Source organism: Apteryx mantelli, chromosome 2 (assembly GCF_036417845.1).
Source record: "Apteryx mantelli isolate bAptMan1 chromosome 2, bAptMan1.hap1, whole genome shotgun sequence".
Classification (NCBI taxonomy): domain Eukaryota; kingdom Metazoa; phylum Chordata; class Aves; order Apterygiformes; family Apterygidae; genus Apteryx; species Apteryx mantelli.
The window spans coordinates 17527143-17546659 of record NC_089979.1 but is presented as its reverse complement, the minus strand read 5'-3'; the positions used below and the strand labels follow the sequence as shown (position 1 = coordinate 17546659).

The 19517-nt window shown below is 36.4% G+C and overlaps 1 protein-coding gene across 1 annotated transcript in view; it reads right to left on the bottom strand.

Annotated features, from left to right (window-relative positions):
* CSMD3 (CUB and Sushi multiple domains 3) overlaps nt 1-19517 on the bottom strand; it is a 734654-nt gene that overhangs the window by 460813 nt on the left and 254324 nt on the right. The window contains 1 exon segment of the mRNA XM_067292283.1: nt 1232-1546. Coding sequence (XP_067148384.1) covers nt 1232-1546 — 315 coding nt within the window.

The following is a 19517-nucleotide window of genomic DNA, read 5'->3' as shown; positions in this document are numbered from 1 at the left end:
ATCTAAATTGACAAAAATACAACCGGAACATAAGTACCTATTTAATAATTTCTGTTTCATATGCAAACCAACTACAGTGTTCACTCTTTAAAGTTACCATATTTAAATGACATCATGTTTTCAAATTCTGCAGGGTTGCAGCTCTGCTAGTTTCAATAGGTGTAACCTCTTCATTTAAGTAAATGAAGCTACATTAATTTATGCTAGGTATCTAGGAGTTTCCAGCAGGAAAACAGACTCCAAGCTAAAGAAGTCTTTGCAAAATTTCAACCATATAATGAGATATCTGCAAATTTCTTGTCTATAAAAGATGTGCCTCTTCAATGTATTTGTGTTTATAAGTTATTCTTGCGCAACAGATTAACATGGAACAACAGACTAGCACATAATAACAAATAGTATTTGATAACATTCACCTACAACATTAATCTACTCCTTACATGAACTTCAAGTTGTTTGTGGAAGTAAAGCCATATGTCATGCAATTTATTTGTGAATGTCTATTCAGGTTACATTAAGACACTCCAACATTGCGGTCTCTTAGCTGGAATTTCAGGCATTGTCAGTTACCTTTAAATACAGTAAATCATTCTTGTTTATATTCCAAATGTTGCCCATTATTAGTATTTTCACATATGGACTAAATTATCTGAATACAGGAATATGTCCAATCTTTAGCTTTAATACTAAATACTTTCCAGTGAATTCCCTACTGTTCTAACTTTGCTTTATTCACTAACTTTATGTATAAAAAAGCAAAACAGTTGCTGAAGATTTAAGCAGAAGGGAGATTTGCATCACTGGTTAGTTTAGAAGAAAACAGCTATTTATAAAGTACATTTTTTATGCTATGGTTGATTATATCTAAATATATATGCAGCACCGGGGAATATTTTTATTCTCAATTCTCTAAACTTTATCAGATCTCACTAACACTTGGCTTGATCATGAAATATAATCATATAAGCTACAGAAAGAAAAATTAAAGAAAATTCCTTGATCTTTTCCTTTGCCTTCTTACAATTTAAATTAATTTAAACTACTCTGACAGTATTATTCTTAGTTTCCTTTTCCATCTATCTGCCCCACTAGAACTCAGTTTTAACCAGATTTAATCCCTTTCCCACCTGGTTCAATTACACTTCCTGAATTTGCAGCTGACTTTCACTTTTAGTTTATACGAAATATTTTTCCATAACTACATGGGCACAAGTAAAATAATATCCAATACCTCTATGAGTAACAACTGCAAGTTCTTTAGTTCTTTCTATCTGCTCAGCATTTCTTGGTCCTCTTCTTGGGCTTTGTAAGACTGCTTGATGAAGGGAGAGTGCTTCCTTGGAAGTGGCCGATTCCAGAATTGATTTTCTTAGATTCATAGCTTGCACTTGTTGCTCTTCAGAAGGTTGTCTATGGATGGTCACTGCAGTGACACTGGATACAGTAACATCAGCAGATGTGCTAGCAACAGTAATAGCACCAGTAGTGGCCGCAATACGCTCCTCTAACTCACCAGTGGAGGCAGTTTTGATCAAAGTGGAAGAACCTGTGGGACACACAGTAGCACTGGATGCTAACTTTTTCTTTTGAATTGTGGTTTCCTGATCATCCTAAGAGATTAAATTTCCCTCTGTTTAACATAGTAAAGACAACTGACATGAAAAGAGGAAAGTCAATATTGCTTTATTTAAAAATTCAAAGTAATCAGAACATTTCTTAATGCTAGTGAACATTTTGTAACTATAGTGATATTACACATTTAGTTTTAAATATTCTTCCAGAACTACAGTACGGTATTACCTTGTTTACCAATTAGAATGACAGCACGTAATTGCCACTCCTACAAATTGAGTCCTGAAAACAGTATGCCTAGAGCAAAATATACAGCTATGTAATTAAATGGGGCCCCAAGAGCAGAACAATGATAAACACCCTAGCCAAGAGTGATACAGCAGCATTATACAGCAACCTACATAGTGGGCGAAGCTTTGGTACTCCAGCAGCTAATGAGACCACCAAATAAATTCATACTTTCCATTCTTTCCAGCAAAGCTTGACAGAGCCCGAAACACTCACAAAAGCGTTTAGACTTGATACAAAGGCACAGGTAAATGGATAGTAAAAGGTGCATACTTTAACAAAATAACATCTATGCATAATTTTCTGTATTTTATGTTGGACAGAGGCTTCAATGAATGTGCTGCATTTTTATTTCCCTGCAAAAGACCAGATCATTTTATTCTCCCCCCCAAAAAAAAACAAAAAACAAAAAACAAAAACACAAAACCCACCCCACAAAATTTGTCTATGCTTTGCTTGAGAAAATATTTCTAAGCTACACTTCTAACTCATGTAATAACTGAATTATATAAGCCACAAAGGACTTTTATATTTTATTATCCTTGTTCCTACCATTGCCCATCCCCCAGACTTGGCCGCAGATGTCTGGAGGCCACATCTCCCATCTGTAAGAACATCTAGTGCAGCGGCAACTCCATCTTGACTGGAATTGATAAATGACTGGGCAATGCATAATAAAATGAATAATAAAAAATTACCATACACGAAGTTGATGTAACAACTATACTACCTTACACTAGTATCTTTAAAATATAGCTGTTTCATTCCATGATAATTAAGGGCCTCTTCAATAGTTTTTCAAGCAATAATATGCCATACTTCTGCTTTTGCTCCTTAGCTGTCTTCTCACAGGCTTTTAGAGTTGTTCTTTAAGTGTAATAGGTGATGACAGGATAGAAACAATACAATTTTTATGCAAAGTTAGAAGAATCAATACACTAAAAAATAGAAATTAGACTACTAGTGGAATTTGCCTGTATACAGCACCTTTCATGCATGAGGCATATCAGCTCTCTTCACAAAATTATCAAATGTACTGCATAAGGAAATGGAACAGAACCTAAATGTTAAAAATACACAGTCTTGATAATAGTCTGTTTTATTTGCTGCAGAAATTTTAGGCTGAAAATGTTTTTCTCTTTTGCTATACTATTAAAAACTGTTACCATAAAAAATATTTAAGTGTCAAAAAGACAACAAATATGGCTGCTATATACATACTATATATTATTTTTGCTATCATATACTTAATGTCTTAATATCTGTTCTGCAGTACAGCATTTCTAAATCAGGCAGTGGTAGTTCACACTGCATGGCTGAATAGCCTTATAAGCACTGGATAACACCTCAGGTTTATCTGTGGAAGACAGAACCATGGACCTTCCGGTAGAGAAGAAAAACTCCTAAACTAAAAACTACTTACTGGCCCATGATGACAGCAACATAAGTAACTAAAATAGAACTTGACATATGTTTTATTATTTATTTCAGAATAAAAGGAAGAAAATAGTCACAACTCTGAATAATATCAAAAGACTATCCTATTTATGATTCAGGATACAATAAATTGTGACAGACTGATATCAAGATTAAAGCATAGAAAATACAAGGGCGTGACCAAAAGATATTTTGGAACATGATAATGTTGACTAAAAAAAATAAGGAAACAAAATTTATTGCATGTTACATAACTATTGCTTTAAAAGTAAAATCTGTGAGGACACATCTTTGTCATGCAAGCAAATGTACAAAAACAGGCAGTGACCAGCTCCCAGTATCAAGCTCAAAGCAAAATTATATTCAGGAGCTGAGTCATACGACATGTTATGTTCTAGCACTTTAAAGATGTACAGTGCTTTAAAGAAAAATGAAAACAAGTTAAGAGAAAGTCCATCTAAAAAGAAGCAAGCAAGAAAAAAGCAATACAAATACCACTCACTTAAAGCTTCAAAGCTTATACACCGAAAACTGCTGTACCACTTTACTACAAACACAACCTTCAAGCAAAACACCTAACTTGTTAGGCTGCCACATCCATTTACACTGCAAAAAAGGACTTAGGCAGAAGATCAGCAAAATGGGAACAGAGTGTGGTCTGACTTACACAGAAGATTTAAGGACAAAATAAATGTTCCATGTGAACAATCTGGCAACTGTAAGCTACTACAGAAAACAGATACATTGATATTTACCTAAATATCATTTATAATTTATAAAAGCATGAACTTCAGAGTCTTAATATTGTAGGAAAGTTGAGGCCAGTTGCAACACCTGTGGTGTACGGGCAATACAGCATACTCTCCACCTCAGTCACTCACAGCCATACGGTCACATTTCAGCTAGTCAAAGAGAACTATTTGAAAAACAGTAATTTCTGATATTACATGACAGGGGAAAAAAACAAACATTATTCACCCTAAATATTCTGGTAAAAAATGACAAATTTGCAATGAGAAATAGTAAAAAGAAAGAAGAAAGGAAAACTGACTCTTGCTTTTCGATAAAGGTCAATCAACAATTTTCCATCAGCTGAAGCCAACTCAGAGATAGGTCATCGCTTCCTAATTCACAATTAGCAACTGAGGCAATGTGAGGCTTGAGGAACTGCCAGGCTGCTGCACAGGAGGAAGCATTAAGGATGGGGAGGCAAGAAGGAGCAGTTCAGAAGAAAGGGAACCCGACAGACCCAGACTATCAGTCTGAGATCTACTAGACAGGAAAACCCTTTCTCTGAGTGAGTCTCTATGGCAAGAGAGCCGATTAAAGGCAGGAGAACTGGGGAGCCTCCATGTGTCAAATTAGACTGCTTAAGTAAGTGAGGAAGACTTTGAAGCAGTACTTACACATGAGAAGGGGTAACTACGTAAAAGGAGATCAAGCTGATGCTCCATGGAGCAACTCAGTTCAGAAAACTAGTCTGAATGAACCATTACTCAAAAGTGTTGCAACTGCTAACACTTTGGATAATGCAAACATATGGAAGACCCACAGGCCTTTCTATTTATGTAGGAGTGGAGGTTGCTCGTGATTCTAGGATCACTTTTATTCAAGAAAAGAGGCAAGGGCCTTTGACATTTGCCTGAGACAAAGCTCCAGAAATAGATTATGAATCTGTGCTAGAGGCACACAGTTTGCATACACAATATGCTATAAATATACACAGGGTTCCTTTTGTAAACATATGATAGAAAATGAAATTTATCCCAGATAAACTCGTAGTGGAAGTTAATCTAATGAACCGACGTTGTACAAATAACCACTGAGGGGGAAAAAAATAACTTGGGGAGAGTATGAATACCTTTGCCCGCTCTGCAGAAGTTTTGACCGGGGAAAATTTTAAGGCAAAAAATAATAATCTAATACAATGGAAATAATTGTATTGAAAAGGATTTTCTTCTCATTTTAGAAGTTTGTGATCCAGAAAAGCTGCCATTAAAATGGGGAAAGCTAGAAGAACACATCTTTTCTCTCCACTCAGTAAGATATCTAAAATGTATTCACTTTAGGTTGTAAATGATGTGCCAATACTGAATTAAATTTTTATCTAACTTGCATTAAAAAATGTAGGTCTGAAAAAGGATAATCACATTCATCACAATAAAGTTTATATGTGCTGGAAAGCAGGATCAGGCAAATGGAGGTCTTTGAGATAAGATCTTAATTTTAATCTGTACACACTTTAGCAAGAAATTATTTTCTTAACCTAATTTAATTAATTTCAGACAAGACAACTTGAGTTTTATGCTCATTTTAGAAGCTTGAGCTCTATTCTCTGTTAGCATGTTGAGTTCAGTCCCAGGTTAAGCTGAGGGTTTCAGCTGTAGCTGCTATCTCTTATTAGCCAGAGTTGTTCAGCTTTCTACAGTTTGGTTAACATGCATTAGCACATGTTTTAAGAGTGGATTTGTCATAATTAACTACCATTAATTAATTACCATTCTTTATTGCAAGACATTATTGAAAATAATATCTTAGCAGGATGACAAATAGATGGGACTTTAAGAAAAAAGAATTAATCCACCTTATTATTATTTAAAGTGACAGTGTAAAATTACAAAATTACCATGCTTTCAGACATTAACCATCAACTGGGCTGAAAGAAACTTCTTCCATTTATAAATAAAGCTTTGACACAAAGTATGTTACTGTGACTTCTGTTATTACAAGCTGGCTGTTACTCTGTAATTCCACAGACTGAAAGCATGGATGTAGCCAGCAACTTGACTGACTTCAAAGCCTACTACTAAATATTTGCAACACAGCTAAAGAAGAATGATTCATAAAAAGTATTTAGCAAATATTTTAATGATTTGCTCTTTCTTCAGAGACAACTGATAAGCAACAGAGTGTTCTAACACAATTTACTTGTCCACTAGTTAGTAACACCATGCTAATTAGAAGTCAAACTGATCAAAAAAGAGCGAACATCCTACACTGCAAGATCAGTTCACATCAACTGAGTTTAAACCAAGTCTTCTCCATAGGATCATAGAACAATTCAGGGTGAAATGGATCTCAGGAGGTCTCTTGCCCTGTCTCCTGCTCAAAGCAGGATCAGACCTGAGGTTGCTCAGGGCTTCATCCACTCATGTCTTGAGAAAAACTCCAAGGACAGAGACTGCACAATCTCTCTGAATTTCATGAGGTTCTTCCAGCCTGTCTAGGTCCCTCTGAATGGCAGTCCTGCTCTCAAGTGTATTGACTGTTCCCTCCAATTTGGTGTTATCTGCAAACTTGATGAGAGTGCACTCTGTCACTGCTTCAAGATCACCGAAAAACTCCTTAAAGAGAGCTGGTTCCAGGACGGACACCTGCAGCACTCCACTTGTTACTGGCCTCAGCATGGCTCAGTAACCATCACCCTCTAAATGTATATGTTTTAATTTCAGCAATGGATGAACAACAGATGAAAATTGCCAGATCATCCACAAACTGATTCACACAAAACTGTAGAGTACATCTGGATAACACCTGATAAATGGACTCTAAGGCTGCCATTCAGCAGGTATTTTCATCTATTTAATGTCTTGCTGATTAATTCCTAAGAATCAGACTGAGCTCAGAATGTCAGAGCAAATAAGAGATATTTGGCATCTTGTTTATTCAGGATAAATTCAAGGTGCAGGGCTATATTAGTCCTTGGGACACATATGATCCAAATACAGATCTCCCAAATGGAACCACAGGTCCTTAATGCAGATGATCCTAAAGGTTACTCTTTATAGATAAGTGCTAATGAAGTCAGCCTAGGATTTTTTCTGTGTATCTCAATAGCAAGAAGCAAGCTATTCTCCCTTTTTTACAATAGGTTCCTCTTACCTGAGAAAGAATTGTTGACAGTCTTAAATAAAAATAAAATTGCATATTTCACTGAAGGAAAAAAAAAGTGTTGGTTAAAAATTATATATGAGATTTTAGAAAAAGAGTAGTCAGTACATTCCATCTTCATTCTCTCTTCAGATGTTCAAGGACCTTCAGTCCTGGGCCTGTTTAGCCTAGAGAAGAGAAGGCTGAGAGGAGATCTTATTAACGTGTACAAGTATCTGAAGGGAGGGTGTCAAGAGGATGGGACCAGACTCTTTTCAGTGGTGCCCAGCGACAGGACACGAGGCAACGGGCACAAACTGAAACACAGACGCTTCCATCTGAACATGAGGAAAAACTTCTTCACTGTGAGGGTGACAGAGCACTGGCACAGGTTGCCCAGAGACATTGTGGCGTCTCCTTCTCTGGAGATATTCAAAACCCACCTGGACGTGATCCTGTGCAATGTGCTCTAGGTGACCCTGCTTGAGCAGGGGGGTTGGACTAGATGATCTCCAGAGGTCCCTTCCAACCTCAACCATTCTGTGATTCTGTGATTCAGTCAAAACTTATTTAGTATCCTTACTTTTAAAGCTTCCCATAGTTAACTAACTTTGTAGTGACCACTGCATCCCGTTAAGAGGATTTTTTTTTCACTAATAAAGTATCTTAACTACCTGTTCTCTTTGACATTCACTATCATTAAATATCTGCTGCTTGCAGGACCTTCCAATAAAGCTACAAACCTAATGAGAAGGGTGTATTCTGGATCTGTTAAAAGAACTTTCAAGTTAATGTAAATACAACAATTTATTTGACTGTTTTAACAGATTCTTTTTAGATGTCGTTCCAGCCTTATTTTCATAAATCTCATTTTTTAATTCTTTATACATTTCTAATATTTGTATTTGCTGTTAAATCCACATTACAGTTTTGTTTCTGTTGATTTATAAAACAGGAATACAAAAGGAATGAATCTGAAAGTCAAATACACATCTGAGAATCTAAAAACCATATAAATGACTGATGCAAAGCATTCTTCTGACCAAATTGATTTTCAGTTCCCGACTGTTCAGGAATTAAATAAAACAGTGTGTTTCAAGAAATACACCAATAAAAATTATGGTTCAATACACATGTCAAGACTTCAGTTCAAACAGGCAACCATCACTGGATTTATCAAAATAGTAAATATTCCAAGAGCTGTCAAGACAGAATTTTAATATATGTAATTTGTGCTTCCTTTCATTTTCAGGTTGTCTGCAGTTTGCATAAATGGATTCAGAATTTAATTTTTATTTCTTTTTGATACCAGAAGGTACTGCTTTGCATTACTACATTTTCTTATGATTTATTTTACCTTCATTCTTTTCCCTCTCTCTTCTTTCGATCTCTCTACTGTTATTTCTTTCTCTTCTGTCTCCCTATCCTTTGTATTAATTTTGAATGTAAAGCTACTGCTGCAGTAAGAAATAGACCAAAACAGACTGAAAATAACAATTAAGCATCAACTAGAAATTTTCAGAGATACGGGACATACAGATCCTTGTCCTCCTTCAACACATATGCGTGCACATGTCTGTATGATTTTCCAGGTGCTTTTCTCAATTAACTTATTACCACCTAAAAATATTTGAACTAGACATTGAAAATAGGGTAAATCAATGTAGCTTCATTTTTTTCCAGTTCATACCACCTGAAAATCTGAATTTTGGCCCAGACAAAATCAACCTTCTAGCATTTGATGCTACAGAAATGTCAAACAGCTTATCTCCCTTCCACCAAACTCAGATCATAAACAGAGAACTGCCACTGTTTTGTTCTATGTGTAACTATTCATATAATAGATTTTATTCCAGTGAAATATATTTTTTTAATAGCACAATAATATGAAAACAAACAGTATAGAGTACACATGTGCATACTCTTCTTTTGGTTTGTTTTACTTCAGTGGAAAAATCCTTTTTGAAAGCCCTATTACTTTTATTTAAAAAAAAACAGATTAACAGTTTTAACACATAGCAGTATTTGAAAATGAGAAAACAGCGATTTGACATATTGCATGAAATACTTCTTTTGGAAAGGGTGATATAGTCATATGCTGCTTTCTCCTCAATGGAAATGCATATCAATGCAAGATAGATTTGTGGAATCCACAGTAATCATACAGAAGAACTTATAAATTCCTTGAGACTCTACTTCAAGAATATTATTAGAATCTATTTGATGAATAATAAAATGCCGGGGAAGAACAGTATTCACATTTATTGGCCTTATTAGTATTCATCTTACAAGAGAGACAAGTACCTTTACTTTATTTATCAACTAAAATGCCTTGCCAATAGTGGCTTGTATTACTATTTAATACTTTCATAATTTGCTCTGGAGAATCATGGTGCAACAGAAAGATGCATCTATTTAGCCTTTTTCAAGATAGTATAACAAGGAATAGGTAAATTTCAAAAATAATTACTATATAAGGTACAAACTATGTATATAGCAATGTACATAGCAACTCTACTGCAAAATGTTATCTGTTACATTGTATCCCACAAACTACTTAGGATGAAAGGAAAATGAATGCATTCCATACATTGTGCAATGCATTCCATACATTGTGCAGTCTGAAATATAGCCCACAGCGCTAGCTTGGACCATGCACCAAAATAGAATTTACTACTACACTCCTTCATGAAGGGCTTTTTAATGACTGGATTTTGGAGAGTTTTGGAAATCAACCTCTCCCAAGATTTTAAGCAGAAGAATCAAAAAACAATAGGAAAGAAATTGTAATTTTAATTTATTGTTGATATGTGTGCTATAACTTGCTTTTATGAAAAAAAAGAGTGAAAGCAATTTAAAAAAATATTGTAGAATATTATATGTACCTTTTCGAAAACTGCTACGGTGTGAACATATATCATGGAAATTTTATCAGAGGTTTCTGTGTTCTAACAAAGATTAAAGATTTTGATTTCTAATTCTGCTTTCATGCATCACCTTGGACATGCCACTTTCTTCTAGAGCTCTCACTTCTTATCAATAAAATGAAATTCAAACTTTCCTTTTGCTTCTAGAGGGATATTAATACTAGGTACCTAATTAGCTCAATGCTTTAAATAAGTGAACTAACATGCATGCATCAAATATGTAGCTCTAGATGGAAAAATATTTGCTAAAGCAGGAGCTATATATATGATTTTGACACTCCTACTTTCATTTTTATTTAAATGAAGACGTTCAGAAGCCTGGAGAAATAATGAATGAAAAAAAAAGAGTAATAATGGTCTCCCATACATTCTTAATAATAAAAAAAGCTTTGTATCATTGTTCTTTAGTATCCAGGCCAGGTACCTAATCTTTGCACTGAGCAGTCTAAACGACCACATTTTTTGTTCTAAATCCAGTGCTAGGGATCAAGGAACTATGTCATACAAACTTACTACTAACTAAGTAATTTAAGACCTGCAAAATTCATAAAACGTTAATCTTCACTCCAGGAAAGATAACTTTAACAGCTAATGAAAAGGGCTTTTTCGTTGTTTTTTTTGTTTGTTTGTTTGTTTGTTTGTTTTCTAGCAAATTAGTACTGGTTGAAAATACCGTCAGTTCTTAGAAGGGCTGCTCATTTGCTTCACAGATGGCAAAGACCAACTTGCAGAAAAGGTATCTTGCCAGTTTACATTAATATCAAACTAAATATGTTCAGTGAGAATGACAGAATACAAATCTTAATACCCAGAGTTTGCATGCTTCCCTCTGCCTGTGCCAAGCAAAATTAAAAAGAATGATACAGAAGTTTTGAACATTGTAGCCTAGTAAATATAATACAGCCATTAGTAGCAAAAGGCCACGGCAGCTGTGCTGACCTGACAGCGCAGTGCATCAGGACTTGCCAGGGCTTGCTTGGCCTGAGATTGTTTTGACTAGTTTTAATGACTTTGTAGCGGTCAAGTGACTATTGCCTGACCTGGCTGAGCTTGGGGAGTGTTAGGCTCTGAGAATATGGGGTACATTAAAGGTCTGACAACGCTAGGTAGTGACTGCATAACGAGCAGTAGGCATTTATATTTACAGAGGCTGGGGGAGGCTATCGCACAACTTTCAGACTTTTGTTCAGACCAAGTGAGAAGGAAGCTGGCTGTGTTAAGAAAACAGACCAAAAGAAACACAACAGACCGCAAGAGTGAGGAGGAAGAAGCCCGCACCTCGAACATCTCCCTCCTCATTCAGAAGCCCCCAGGATGCTCGACTCCTTACCCCCCTCCCCGAGGGACACTGAAAAGGAGAGCATAAGACCAGAGAAAAGGTGTGGATTTAGGATGGTTGTTCTTAAACAGCAATTTTGAGTGTATTATTATTGAGGTTTCCCTGCAGTAGAAATTTGGACGATGAGACTGTTAAAACATCCTTCAGACTAACAATAAATTGTTAGCTCCATATACGTTGTGTTCCCTTTTGCCCACATTAACTTTCTGTGTAACGACATGACATGATGTAAGGAGTGCATTACTTTCCAACTAACTTGAAATCTGAAGTTCTACATATCAAAAGTAAATTACGTTTCCATGTACCTGCCAGCCCCTGCTCTCCCTGCCCCTTCTGCGGCTTCCCCCCGGCCCCGGCCCCATCTCAGCGCAGCCCGGGGCTGTCGGTCGCTGCCCCGCGACGCTGCAGCGATGCCGGCTCCAGCCCCGCCACGGCCCTGCGGCCCCGGCCCGGCCCCACCAGCAGCCCCCAGCCCCAAGGAGCCCCCAGCGCTGCCCGCGCCCGTCCCGGGAGCAGCAGTCCGTGCGGTGCCCTGGCAATGCTTGGCTCTTAGTGTGAAAAATGCAATGTTTCCAAACAAAGCAAAACACTGCATTTAACAACAGGTGAACAATTCTCTTATTCCTCATTCAGAATATGTAAATGAAGTTCATCTTTAAACAGAATAAATGTTACTTATAAAGCAATACAACATTGAACTATTTATAAACCAAATTCTACCATATTATATTTTTCTTTTCATTTAAAATGTCAGGATCCACTAAAAAACTAACAATTTTTTTTAGAATACTCCTTAAGAAAGGTCAAGTCCTAAGTGAGATGAAAACAATCCTCTAGGAAGAAAGAAGGTTCCTTCAGTATAAAAACTGATTCAAACTCCACTTACACTTTAAAAAGAAAGCTATTTCTGAAAAATACTAAGTGCTGTCAGCATCAAGCAGGCAGTGAGTGAGCTTTTGAGCTATGAAGTGGACATCCACTGCAAAACAGAAGAGCTCTGCTGCAGGAAAGGCTTCTGCGTGAGATTTTGCACCGCATTACAGTCCTAGGAATGAAAGGGTTAGCTTTGAATAGCCAAAGCAGTTACTCTTATCCAAGCTAGCTAGTTCATTTAGTTCAAGTATCTTTCCTCAGCAACGTATTAGGTTGTACAGACACATGCTCACAAAGAGGTGTATTCTGTAGTAGAAAGGTATATTGGCATGTCCAAAGTTACAGAAATTCAGTTTTCCTAAGTGGCACATGATTTTGGATACTTCTTAAAATGTGTAGCTGATAGAACTTAAAGAGGTCCAATTTTGAGAACACTGGTTGCACAGCACATCCGACAGTTTCATTATCTTTTTTATTCTCCCCAAAGATGGAAATTCAGTATTTTTCAAAGAATTTGACAATTTTCTATAGTCAAGCACCACACATGATGTTCTGGCTTCCTGTCTTGTGGGAGCCTGCTTTTAGCAGCTTCCTTTTCTCTCTAGAGAAGAGCTAACTAGACTAGAAGGCACATTCACAGCATTAGATGATGGAGACTTCCAAAGAGGTAGTGGCAAGCAGAAGCAGAATTCAGGTTTCAGACAACAAATGAAAAAAAAAAAAGAAAAGACAGAAATGAGGATTAGTATTAGTCTATGTTACTTGGATAAAAAAATAAAAAACAGCCCCCAGAATCAGGAGACTAAACTGTGGAAATGAGTGGAAACTCTCTACCTCCTACATTGATGTTAATATGGGATATTGTCACATATTGTAGGATGGTTTCCATGTAACAGGTGGACACCTGTTAGACATCTCCACAACAAGTTTTACACCCTCTCCTGTACAAACGAACTCACACAGTGTTATACTGGAAATGATTTATTTAAACTTATCTTGACAGAAACTAATTTGTAATGAACATGTCTTTCCCGAGCAGTAGGGTGCTTGGCTAGGTTGTTTTGTTTTTTGGGGAGGCAAACACTCAATCACAAATCTTTCTCTTGTCAGAAATGTAACTATGAAAGACATCAGAAACCTTCAAATGGGTCTTGAAAAATACTGAAATGCTCAATATTTAAATTGAAGTCCTATTTGATGCTCACAGGATACTATGTTCTCTGCTTCCCTCCTTATGTTCTGGTTATTTCTACTTAGATTTTGACTGCGTTATGCATGGTCAACAGTTTTGCCATCATTGCTAGTTATTTTAATAAAAATAAACACCACTGTAATCATCTTTACATAGGTAACAGCTTCTGTCAGGTTCCACACTGTTCCCAAAGTAATTCTTTCATGTGCAGGAAATAGTTACAGGGTATTAGTGAGTGAGAATTTTCAGCAAATATTAAGTGAATTCATTCTCTCGGGAAATAAACACACCACATTAATCCTAATGCAAGATCAGCACAAAGAGAAACATTTGCCACTGTAAAAAGACCTCACCGTGCCCATGGGATACTTAACTGTCAATCAGACCCTCAAAAGAGACATTGTGTTAGCCTCTCTGAGAGGTAAAAGGGTGAATTCCTTCCAGGTTGGTTAATAGTAACCAAGTTGGTTAATTATATTGGTTAATAAATTCCCATTGGGGTCAATGGGAAGCTGAATGATTCTTAGCTTAACTTTGCTGTCAGTGTCAAAACAGTGCATTCAAAAGGCTTCAGAAACAACTAAAAGTCAACTTATCTCTTAACAGAAATGTCTGGCTCTGCTTCTGAGCTTTTATTCTAAAAAAAAAAAGCTGCAAGAAAACTTACACATAGGTGAAGGGGGTGGGGAAGTACTGAAAATACTATTTTTTCATATAATATCTAAAATAATAATAATAAAACAATAGCTTTGTTGTTTTCTTTGAATTTAAGAATATACACACGGGACACTGGGTCAGACCAAAGACCTATCTAAACCTACTATCCTATTTCAAAGTTTGGCCAAAAGTGTTTATCTAAGCAAAAATGTAAGGGCTAAGCAAGCACATAAGAGATGTTTCCCTCGCCTCCAACAATTTGCAGGGCAAATTGCAGGGCAAAATTGCAGGGCTCTAAGCCAGGAACGGTTTGTGTGTGCAATAACCCTCAGTGGACTTCTCTTCCATTAAGCTGCCTAGCTTTCCTTGGAACCCATGTATATTTTAGAAGCCACAGCATTCCATTGAAAGGAGTTCCATGGCTTGACTCCGGATGTGAAGAAATATCTCCTTTTGTTTGTTTTAAACCTGTCTTCTACTAATCTCAATTGTCCATAGTTCTTAAAGAACGAAACAAATAGTCAGCACTGTCCCTGCCATTCATGACTATCCAATCTGCAACCTCTCTCTCCTCTTCCCCCAGCCCCACCACTCATTTTTCAGGCTGCGGAGTCCAAAATTAGTCAGTCACTTGTCAAACAGAAACTAATCCATGCCTTTCATCACCTTTGCTGCCCTTCTCTGAACTTCCTCTTAACTACTTCCCCTCTTAACTACCCCAAAACATTCGAGCTTTCTCAGAAAGTATCACTGGAACTGAAAATGTGTAAGACAATGTGATTTGGGCTAATTTCATTTTAGGAAAAGGTAAAACTAAATGTTAATACTTGATATAGAAAATTCAGCCAAAACAGATACTTGCTGGCATCTCTAAAACCAAGCAAGCCAATAAAAACAAGAAACTTCACTCCTAACAGATGCTACAGACGAACCTTACTATTCAGACTGCTGCTCTAGTGTTGGCAGTGTTCAAACAGCCTTTGAAATCAAGACGGTATGACCAATGCGGTTCTCAGAGGAATATAACCAACTTTTTGTTCAAATTTGAATGGTACTGGAGTTTGACATGATAAAGATCTAAAGCAGTTACATATCAGAGAATCTAAAGGTCACTAGTTAGAGACTTTACAGATTAACAAATTGAGTATAATGTTCATTAGTACGCGAGGTACTAATGAATGTAGCCTCAGCTACATTTAAGTGAAAACGCTTTACTAAACAGAGCTATGTTTTGGCATGTGCGTTTACTTCATTTCCAGGTGCCTCTGAATGGGAAAAATAGTCAAATTCTTTGAGCTTTCAGGTACTGCTAGTGATACAGTATACAAATAAATTACCCTATATTTCTATGCATAAAAAGATCCATTGACTAGAACCAAGGAGGAGGAAGTGCAGCAGGAAACTGAAAAGGTAGTTCAGAAAATTCTTACATTTCTTGCGTGGAATAGAATTCATTACAAGCTTGACTTTTAATAAAATAGACTTAAGACTGCAAAGCCTTATTTAGTAAGGAGTTTGGGGGATATTTTGCACAAGGTAGTTTTACTTTTGAAATTAGATAATCTTAGAATTAGTTCTGAAGAGTAAAGTCAAATGTCACCACTCATTAAATACTAAGAAATAAATTGTGATAGAACATATTACATGGATAACATTCATCTTTATATTGCAGAACAGAATTTTGGATCTCCTTTTTCTATTGGTAAAAGAGTAACTTTGTAATCTTTAGGCTCGAGACCACTCAGCATATTACTCGTGTTCATCCATTTGATGCGATTAGAGTTCTCACAAATAATAAAGAAGGGAGAAACATTTAGAAGATCAAAGCAACTATATTTATATACTTTATGCCTTAACACAAGTTATCCAGTTTGTATGATTAATTCTAAAACTAAGCAACCACCCTACCTTCATCCTCAAGGTTTGGAAAAACAAGACTTCCATCAAAAATGCAACCACACTTAAACAACTAAACAAACAACTCTGACTTTTGGCCAAAGAGAACAGATACAGAGACACAGAGAAGAGACAAATCATGTAATGGGGGGGAGGGAGGAGCTGAGGAGGAAGTACATCCCTACACACCCCTCGCAAGGGTGTGAGGCAAGACACACAAAAAATCCCTTATTCAATAATTTCATTATCCACTTCTATCCATCTGGCTTTTTTTTTTTTTGCCTAATCAAAACTACCTCTCTCATTGTATGAGTGTCCCCTAACATGACAAAAAAAAACTCCAAAATGACCCCTTAGAATTAAAAAGGTAGAGAATGTTAGGCAGAAAAAAATAAGAGAACTAGAAATGGGGGTAAATCATCCAACAGAAATAATCCTGTCCAATATATCTGCTGTCACTGACAGTAACATTTAAAATCTGTTTTCCAAAGTTAGACTACTTCAGGTTTGTTTCCTTCAACTGCCCAGGAAACTTCACAATGTGCAAAACTACTCTGAAGCTAACTCGAGTGGCTTATCACTTCTGATCTTGGTGACACAATTTTCTCCACAGAAAAAATATGTTACTTAATGAAAAAGCCTCAACATATTATGGGAGCGTTTGAATTTCAGCATTTTCAAAGGGAAAATTTTATCTCAATATCACAACATATTCTGATTGCATAAAAGTGTTTTATCACAGTTTTTTTACCTCAGTTGCTTGTTACCCTCCTGACATGAAAAATCATCAGTTCTCCTACAATGTATTACACTATTTGGAGGTCATGAAGCACACAGATATACAGGTTAATGTATTAATGTTTTGTTCTCATCAAAAGAAAGTATTCTGAAGGTTCTAGTTTCTATTATTTTATCCTTGTCTTGTTTTTCATCATGGCTTCTTCATTCAGGATTTTTGTCTCAATTTAAGTGGAAAAAGAAAGATTCCTAAAATAGCATTACGATTTTTTTTTCAATTTATCAGTATACCTGTAGCTGAAATATTAAACAGGATTATGTATCAAAATATATTCATTTAAAAAGCCGATTTTCTATTAAGCAAAATAATTATTTAATTTTAAATGCAAGATATTTTGATGCATGCTCCTTTTTAATGGATCAGATATATGCAGATTACTACACATAACACACTACACTGTTTCACAAACTATATTTAATAATTCTTTCACTTAATAAAGAACTAACAGTAGTTAATTCATAGACTGGAATTCTGTCCTCTGCTAACAAAAAACAAATAGATTAAAGTACTTAAGGAGAAAACAGCTTTGTAACAGGATTTTTAGGAGCACTTCTTTATTGTATAAATTCTAATAGAACTGAAACATTTTAAAAATTTGGCCTGCTATTTTTCAACTTTTCAAAATGTGAATATTGCATTTTATACTACTTTTTCCTAATCTTTTGTGTTTGAAATGTTTTCATTTCTGTTTTTAAATTCCTGAATGCCAAACAAGCTGACCTAAATAAGGAAAATACTTTATTTCCCACTACTAGCTAAACAGAGATCAAGAATAATTCAGTACATTTTTTCTCCTCTACAGTGCTTGGAATTACTTAAAATCAGTAGTACATAAAACATCATCATTGGTTCTTTTGTAAATAGTGAAAATAAGTGTGTAAAATATTAAATTAAATAGAAACATATTAAAATGTTTGAATGGACCTAAAACATTAGAGACTTTTCTTTATGTTAAGTATGAAATTAAGATGAAGCACCTATTAAATGATAAAAAAATAAGGAAAACTCTTTACTGTGTCAATTAACATATATTCTAGAAGTAAATTACAGTCCATCAATTTAAACATTAGCACAGACTACCACGCTTTCAAAATTAACTTCAATTACGTTGATATTTTAAAGAGCAACATATTTTTGGAGCAGAAAAATTGAATTAAAAATTTAGAAATTGATCTTTCTGGATCTGTGTACAGTTAACTATCAAAAGGATACAACCTTCAACTAATTAACCTTCAAAAGTGATATTATTAAAACCTGTAATTAGGAGAATTAAAAATACAGGTATTTCGAAATAGGGTCAACAAAATGTGGCAGTTTTTCTCATTTCCATTTTGACTACATCAAAACCAATGTCATTCTGTGCACTTTCATTCTGTGGATGTATAGGCATGAATAAAAGACCTATCAGGAGTGCAAAGGTGGAAAATCCTCTGTTCAGAAAGTATAGCTCAGCGTAAGATGAAGCAGAGCTAACACACCCATGAATATGAAAATCTGCTAAATGCATTTACATGTGTGACAACGTATGTAATTTAAGCTCAAGTTATTGCGATGCCTGGAGGCAAGAAGTGACCTGCTGAAAAGCTCTGGTAATTTCCCTTGGTGCTATGAGGACAGTGTTCTTCCCTTCATCCACTGCAAAAACAGCTAGCTGTTTGGGCTGTGTTTTGACAACAGGAATCACTTCAGGGTCTGAACAGAGTAACAAATTTACAATTCTGAGAACTAAAAATCTGTCATAAATCTCCCTCCAAAATTACAGATGCAATCAGCAACTTTATCTTAATCAACTTAATCAACAAATCTACACTGCCCTAAGCAGAGGCAGGCACAGCCCTTACCTGGGTAGCAAGCGTCGACAGCTGTGACGCAGGTGATGCAGCACCTTCACTTCTCTCAGGGAATCTCAAGATCCCCCTGAGTGTGTTGGTGTTAAAAAGTCATTCTAGCGAGTGAGTAGTCACTTTAGTTGAGATTCAATCTGAGATTAAGACACCTACATCTGTGTGTCTATAGTTGTACTAAGTGTCTAAACTCCCATTATAATCAATGGCAACCTAGTCAGTGTGGTCAGGATAATGGAGTTTTTCAACTCATCTTAAAGTACACCCCTAGGACAGGATACAAGCTGCCTGACTGCTGCTAATTGTCACCTTTGGTCCTTTTCCCTGTCTTGCAGTTCCTGTCCCAGAAGAGTATGGCCTCCTGCAAATTCTCTCAGATTTGCCAACAGCCCGCAGACACCCCCTTTCCCGCAGAGCACCTCCGCCAGCTCGGCCAGCTGAATCGCTCCTCAGCCTGCCGCGCCAGGATTAGCTAGTTACGGGAAGGATTCGGTTGCCCACACGTATTTTCATCTAGCGCAGTTCTGAATCTCTGTAACACCTTGCTTCACCTCCAACTGCCAGAAGAGCCTCTGCCAGGAATATCTTGGATACCCTAGGTCATCTGTCAGTGCACATATATGCATGGGCAGCTGAACGGAGCCCGACGGCTCCATTGACCATAACGGGTGTTTACACACCTGGCAAACCTGTAAGACAGAGACGTCTACATTTTGGTGACTTAACCTGCAGCCTAAGACTTTGTCACCACTGCTGAGTCTTCCAGCACAAGTACTGTACACTGGTAGTTGAAAAAGTAATATCAGACATTTTGAGATAAGTA